At 46.8% G+C, this 7536-nt stretch overlaps 1 protein-coding gene across 1 annotated transcript; it reads left to right on the top strand.

The window, feature by feature from the left end:
* Positions 1-1508: 1508 nt before the first annotated feature.
* Positions 1509-2147, top strand: LOC138809676 (paired-like homeodomain transcription factor LEUTX). The gene has a single exon (XM_069996490.1). The coding sequence runs from the start codon at positions 1509-1511 to the stop codon at positions 2145-2147; it is 639 nt and encodes a 212-aa protein (XP_069852591.1).
* Positions 2148-7536: the final 5389 nt, after the last annotated feature.

Below are 7536 nucleotides of genomic sequence, written 5' to 3'. Positions count from 1 at the left end.
ACCCTTTCTAGCGGGGCCACAAGCAAAGGAGAGCAGCCCCCTTCAGGAAGATTCTTGGGGGCTGGCAGCCTCCAAAAACGTCTCCATGGCCTAAGGTCAGGGAACTAGGAGCCTGAGGCTTGTGAAGTCTCCACTGCCCAGGGCCTGTGGGCTGCCCGCCAGCAGACTGCTGACTGCCCCACAGCCCTCCCACCTCAACCCAAAACACCTGACCCGGTCGCCCACAATCCCACAGTCCTCGAGAGGGGACTATGTCCTAGCCCAGAATTCCACAGGGGAGCTCTGTAAACCATTCAGCACAGACACAAAGAAGGGGCCCTCTCCCCCTCCACTGCCTAAACTGTAATCCCTGCTGTTTGGGAACAGAGACCAGGAGGAGGATGGATCAAGGCTGGCACTGGTTAAAAAAAAAAAGTATGAATCTATGCCAGCCAACAAGAGCCTACTACTCGGGAGGCTGAGATTTGAGAGTCGAGGTTCCAAGCCTGTCCGTGTAAGAATGTCCGTGAAACTTTTATCTCCAATGAACCAGCAAAAAGCCACAAGCAGAACAATGGTTCATGGTGGTGGAGAGCTAGGCTTGAGTGAAAATAAGCTCAAGGACAGCGCCAAAGCCCTGAGTTCAAGATTCATACCTGACACACACACACACACACACACACACACACACACACACACACACACACACACACACACACACACACACACACACACGTCAATCAAATGTCCCCCTGACCCTGGGCTCTTCCACAACCACCACAAGGCACAAGGCCAGGCTGTGTACAGATTCCAGCTCACCTGCCTGGGAGGCCTTAGCTCTCTGTAGCCAGGGAAGGGCAGGGCGGGGCTGCGGCTGCAGGGCCGGGCTGCAGGGGAGAGGCCTTGAAGGCCACTGGCATCCTCCTGGCCAGCCCTGGGCACCAGGGACCAACACCAATCACAGGCGGCCTGTAGCCCAGTTGGAGAGGTTTGATTCAGGGGTATAGGGATAAAGTATGACCCCATCCTGTGCTGGGACTCACACCTTATTATCCTAGCTACACAGGAGACTGAGACCTGAGTATCAGGGTTCAATGCCAGCCAGGGCAGGAAAGGCCTTGAGACTCTTATCTCTTAGGAATGACCAAAAAGCCGGAAGTGGTGCTGTGGCTGAAGTGGTAGAGTGCTAACCTTGAGCAAAACAGCTCAGGGACAGCACCCTGGCCCTGAGTTCAAACCTGAGGACCAGCAAGGAAAAAAATATATGCATATATATATATATATATATTTCTCCTTCCATTTCTATGGGAACAAATAAGTCCGACAAGTGAATAAAGAAGAATGGAGGAGCCACACAGTCTAGACAAATAGCTGGGAGGGAGCTGAAGGGTGGGTCAGAGATTGGGGAGGGTCCGGAAGGGTGGAGTCCACCATCTTGCTTAAATTCGGCCTTCCCAGGCACCGGGGCATTCGCACTCCGGAGCTCCTGCAGAACTCACCTGGCTGGCAGAGCGGTGCCCTGAAGCTCCATGGCAGACCAGGCGCGAGCCTCCCGCCGGAGGCGCTCGAGGTTCACCGAGTACCAGCTGTGCGAGCTGAGAGCGCACTTCACCGTCACCCATTGCCCCAAGTGGACGGAGCTTCAGGACCTGGCCTCCAGGCTGCAGCTGGACTTGTCTGTGGTGAAGGCTTGGTTTAAGAACCAGGTGGTCAAGTTGAAGAAGCAGCAGCAAGCCGGATCTCCGCCCGTGTCGTCTCCAGCAGCCTCCCCTGGCCAGGCCACCACCGAGGCCTGGGTGCCCAGGGCCACCGCCCTCAGCCCCCAGCTGCCTTCCGAAAGTGGGGACCACCAAGGCCCACAAGGGCCCCAGGAGTCTGCAGCGCCTGCCGTCCCCGGACTCCCTGTCTCGCCACCATCTCAGTCCCTCGAGGCTTTGGAGGTGCCCTGGACAGATCCCCTCCCCTGCAGCACAGAAGAGCTTGTCCACATGTACGCCACGTCCGAGGAGGAAGACTTCTCCAGCCTAGAGAAGTATCTTTTTGGGGAATCAGAATCACTAGACCTGCACATCCCCGACACGAGGCCGGACAGCTCCACGTCTGAGCCCTGCGTATGCTCCACCCTCCACGCGCACGTGACCCCTTCCATTCCTGCAAGAGCCAAGTGAACCTCACCCCTGTCTCACAGCAGCAACAACAACAACAACAAAGCGCACAAAAGCAAGCGTCGACCAGGCTTAAAGTTACACAATGGCCTGAACTGCCGTCTTGGGATGCACTGATAACGCTTCTGCTGCGGCCACAAAAAACAAACCAATAAGCCTTTCTTTTAATTTCTTCATTGGAAAACAAAGTTCAGGGAGTTCGTGGGAAGGTTGAATCAGAGAAAAGGAAATACAAACAGAGGGTAAGGAGTGTAAACCTGAGGGGTGGAAACGTAGAGGATTCTGAACTTACTATGGTTTCTTTGTCCATTTTTTTCCTCTGGATGCTTTTGTAATATAATTGCGTTCTGCAGACTGAAGGTTGTGTATGCACCTGGCTAGGTCCTTTGTATCTAAGTGCTCGACGCGTTTCTCTGAACTTTGTTGACATCTTGATCCCTAGAATACTCTCTAATGAGGGAGATGACTTTTTCTTTCATTGCATCATGCCTTTTGGAGGAGACCTTACTGTCTGTCACCGGGAACAGGGACAGGGCCTAGGAAATATCAAAGCATACTCCTCTGAGAGGCAGCTGGAATTCATGCCCTGCTTTTCCTCTCAACTTAGATTCTGAAATCTGCAGAAATAAGGTGATTGACCTTTCCAAAGTCATTCAGATTCCGTGATCACCATGAACTAACATGACTGGGACCCTTCTAGATGCGAGCGACTCACGGCACAGTGAGTTTACCTTCAGCTTCCGGAAGAAGGGAAGGAAGCCCAGAAAGGTCAAGTGACTTGCTAATGTCAGACGTCTCACAAATGGCAGAGCTCAGACTCACGTGCAGACCTTTTCCTCCAGACAAACGTCTTTGTAAATGCCACCTGTTGTCCTTCAGGAAAACACCAAGGAGGTACCGGAAGACAGAGCCCCGGTGTCTAATACATCAACCATCCAGAATGTTCTTTTAGCCATGGCCTCATCTGACACTCGCTGACTGGCTTGGGTAGCAATGACTCACTTTTGGAAAGCAAAGCCTTCCCACTGTGGTTACTGTATTTGATTCTGGTAACCTGGTGTTGTCTATAGGTTTATTTGGTACCACAGAATGGTGAGACAAAGGACAAGGGGGAATCAAGGCAACAGCGATATTCACCAGACTACATGTTGGAAATGATCTGTACTACTTGGGGAGGGGGAAGGGAAAGTAGGAGAAAAATGAGGGAAGAGGTAACAAGTTTAACAAGAAATGTATTTAGTGCCTTTCTTATGTAACTTTCTTATGTAACCCTTTTGTACATCACCTTGACAATAAAATACAAATTAAAAAGAAGTAGTAATGGGTCTTTCTGAGGTGGCTGAATCCATAAAATGGCGCTGTCTCTTGTCAAGAGAGGAAAGCCAGCTTTCAGGGAGGGGTGGTGAAGCCAAGAGGGAAAAGGGAAGTTTCTAGAAGAACTCAGCCCCTGAGATTTGGTTAGGCACGCAGTCCTGAAACACACAGGAGTCCTTCCACCTGCCCCACCCTTCCCTGCCCCACCCTTCCCTGCCCCACCCTTCCACCTGCCCCACCCTTCCACCTGCCCCACCCTTCCCTTAAACAGAGTCTCCACAGAGCACCTCCCACTGAGCCAGCACGTGGTCATTTTCTAGGGCTAGCACAAACAAATGGATGGTTTGAAAAGAGTGTGTTCTCAGACTTTTGAGGGGACTCAAGATCCAAGAGGAAGACGATGGGCAAGGTTCTGACAGAAAATCCATTCTCTGTATCTCTCCCAGCCTGTTTGGCCGCTGCCCATCAATCCTTGCTAATTCCTGGTCTGAGGGAGAGCTGGCCTCCCTGCCTGCCTGACTTCTCCTTTCCTTCTCCCGCAGTGTCTGCCTGCGCCTGTTTGCTCATGAGGAAGCTTATTATTGGACTTTTAGCAAGGAGGATCATTTCTTGAGAGGTGATTAGCATTATTAACTATGCAAAGCCTCTCCCCACCCCTCACCCCAAGGTCACATTGATAGGTTCTTGGTGGGTCTTTGGGGGAGTCAGCCTGGATCTGAGGTGAAAAAAGGATTCCACGTAGTAGCAGCGATGTCACTTTCCAAGGTTTAGCCAGGCCTATGTTGACAGATGCTTTTATATATATAATTGCTCTTTCCCTACGGGTTCCATTATCCATGTAAAGAATTTCTGTAAGGTCACTCTGACATCTAATAAATATAGCACTATACTAGAAAGATAAGCCTTGTGTAGGAAGATAACACCCACAAATCCTTGCGATGCTCCCGTTTGGGGTTAGGGAGCTAGACATGATGATGGAATGATCTTAGTTGTGCCCTGCATGCATAGCTGCACACCTGCTTGTTACACTGCTTGGGACTGGTGTCAAAAATCCTGAAAGCATGGCTTACAAGAGAGCTCTCACGTCTAGACACCACAGAGCTGCTTTTCTTTGTTTTAGTTATTAGGTTTGCTTTTTTTTTTTTTTTTTTGCTTTTTAAATAAACAACAAAGAAAAGGGAGTGTGGTCTTTTAACTGATATAAACGGCCTCTTTTCCAGGGAAATGTCCTTTATTGTGTGAAGTCAATTTCCATGGAACCAGCCATTTGGTAGAGTAACAAATCTACCCCATCCTGGAATCTCAAATAAAAAATCCATTGTAATGCCATTATATAGCTGGTTTTATGTGTACTAGCAGCTGTCTTCAACTCTTCACTATTGCGGAGTAAAACTATTATGCTGGTATTAAAAAAAATATATTCCCATAACTACAACAACAAAAAATACAAAGGGCCTCGGTTTATGAGAGGTGTTTTATTGGGAAAATGCGGAGGGATGGATTCAATAAAAAGGGAAACCAGGCCTTCCGCTCAGTATAATCTTATGGGTGCCTTCCATCCTCCCGATTCCCAGGGCTAGAGCTGTTTGGCTGTGCAGAAAGGCATCCACAAGGTCTAAACTTCCCATTGTCTGTGTTGGAGTGGGCCAGTGCCCATTGTCCATGGTGTCCAGAAATCAAGTGTGAAGGCAGGCCAAGCTGGGTTGAATCTGCAGATCTTACCTCTGTTAATGGGCCCGAGTCTTGGGGGGTATGTACAGGACAGCCTCCTATCAGTATTCATCCTTGTGAAGCTGCATCTCCACATACTATGCTAACAAAGTAATCCCCAAATGGTAACACTGAGCCCCCTCCACGTACAATCTCTCAGCGTGACAGTAAATGTGAAGATACGGCTCCCGTAAAGTCACGGAGGTGCCGTGGGCATGGGAGGGCAGGCTCATTTGGGATAGAGTTAATGACTTCCTTGGTGATTTCTGATAGAACTTTCCAGGCTCATGAACAGCTTACTTTTAGCTGTTCATGTATCTTTTATAGAAAGAGCCATAGATTACTAAGTTACTGTACTTTTCCTAGGAGGCCACAGTCCTGATTTAAAAAAAGAAAAAAGAAAAAATAATTTTCCATCCTGAAACCAATTTGATCCTTTTTAATGGCTTTCGTGTCCTTAATCAGGACTCTATAAACAATCCATATTACAAATTTCGTAGAGACATATGTGAACGTTTAACGGGTTCTGGAAGATGTTTGCAATTGAGAATATCTAGGTAGATTTTCTTTCTTGGCTGTTATCCCGTACCAGTAACAGGCAGAGAAAGTATTTCCCATGCCTGTGAGTGTTCAGGAGTTTCTTTGTGTGTCTAGATCATTTTCTCCCTTAAAGGGCAAGTGGTGTGCATTGGAGGCTGGGAGGGGGAGCTGGAAAGGAAAATCGACCAGATGAGAAGGCTATGCTGATTCTAAGCAGAATTCCTTCCTACAAGTCCATGTTTGTGAGAGTAAGGTGTGGGGGTTTCTTTTCACTGTATCTGCTCCCTTAATTGTTTCTGCCTGTTCATTTCGTTCTTCAGCAAAAACATTAGCCTAAGGGACATTTGAAAATCAAAAGGTGGGTTTGAAGTTTAACAGGAAATGAACAGTGGTGTTACTGCAATATTAAAAGTAAAAGTTTAGAACTGGGCTGGGGGTGGGGGAGGAGTAGGCATACTTCTAATTCTAATTCTAAACTCAACTTCTTACTGTTTCTTTTTGCTTTCCTAAATGTCAAGGTTAAAGACAAACATTCCGTGGGGTCTACATTTTTACACAAGGGTATGTTTTAAAGGACTTACCTCCAAAGCAACAAAAAAAGAAAAACGAAGAGATTTGGAATCGCACCACAGGAATTTATAACATCCAGGATAGATTTCCTGACGGTTACCATGATTTAATTCTAGAATTATCCCTTTCTACGGCCAAACCTCCTCCTGCCAAAATGATTAAGATAATTAAGGAAGTAGTGGGAAGGCTAGAACATGAACCATCTCAAAACCAACCCTGTCCAGATCATGGTGGAAGACTCTGTTCCACTTGTAAGGTTGCCTTTTCACGCATGCTCTAAGTTTGACCTTTGACAGAGTCTATCTTCAGACAGCGTATGAACTTGAACTTCTGAAGTTCATTGCTTCTCATCCTGGTTGCTCACATACACTTGAGGTACTGTGGCCACGATCATCCAGGGTGTTAACTGCTGACATATTAACAGCTTGAGATGAAATATTTTCATTGTCTACTGTCTCTCTGATTGCAAAGATGAAAAGATCAGATACTCAAAAGCCATTCTCCCAGGATATCAACTTAAAATGCTGCCTGTTTTACAACTACTACATTCTCCACCTTAACGAGGAAATCAAACAATTCCAAGAGAGCAAAGAAAAGCCATCAGCAAACTTGTTTAAAATGGCCCGCCGGATACAGACATTTTAAGAGTTGAATAATGAGGTGGAAAAAATATCAGACTTAAAAAAAAAAGTCTAGGTGTTTCAACATGCAAAAGTTATTAGACCATTTATTTTTGGAAATACTTTGGGTTAATTGAAATGGCCATAATGAGGAATAGTCAAATAACAAGTAATTACCTTTTCCTGCCTTTGAAGAGCAATGGATTTGGGATGGATCCAAATGTATAAAAAAGCAATCATGATTTTATATCCAATTATCTAATAGAAAGATAGCCTTCGTTTTTGACTGAGTTTACTAACACCGTATTTCATAGACATTGCACGCTTGGAGAAATCACATAATCAAATGTTAGATTCCATGATTCATTGATTATGTATCGCAGTCATTAGTTTTACAAATAGCCAGGCAACCGAGCTGTTGATTATAAACCCCTGTTTTCAGAGGAAAACTGGCTCGGTGAGCTAGGGGGCTGGGGATCACACTCTACGCAGTCTTCTGGCTGTTTCTATCACTAAAGTGGAGGCGGTGTTTGTGGTCGCTGAGGGAGGGGGCTGAGGTACTAGGTGTAGGTCTGGGAGAGTGAAGCAAACAGACAAATTGCAAGTTAAATAGTTTAAAGGGAGGGGCTGTGCATTTT

This window comes from Dipodomys merriami, unplaced genomic scaffold, assembly GCF_024711535.1.
Source record: "Dipodomys merriami isolate MVZ:Mamm:240054 unplaced genomic scaffold, mDipMer1.0.p SCAF_103, whole genome shotgun sequence".
Classification (NCBI taxonomy): domain Eukaryota; kingdom Metazoa; phylum Chordata; class Mammalia; order Rodentia; family Heteromyidae; genus Dipodomys; species Dipodomys merriami.
The sequence above is the reverse complement of the archived record's forward strand: the minus strand, read 5'-3'. Positions and strand labels throughout refer to the sequence as shown.

Coding starts and splice junctions, on each gene's coding strand:
- LOC138809676 (XM_069996490.1), top strand. CDS start 1,509: ATGGCAGACCAGGCGCGAGCCTCCCGCCGGAGGCGCTCGAGGTTCACC.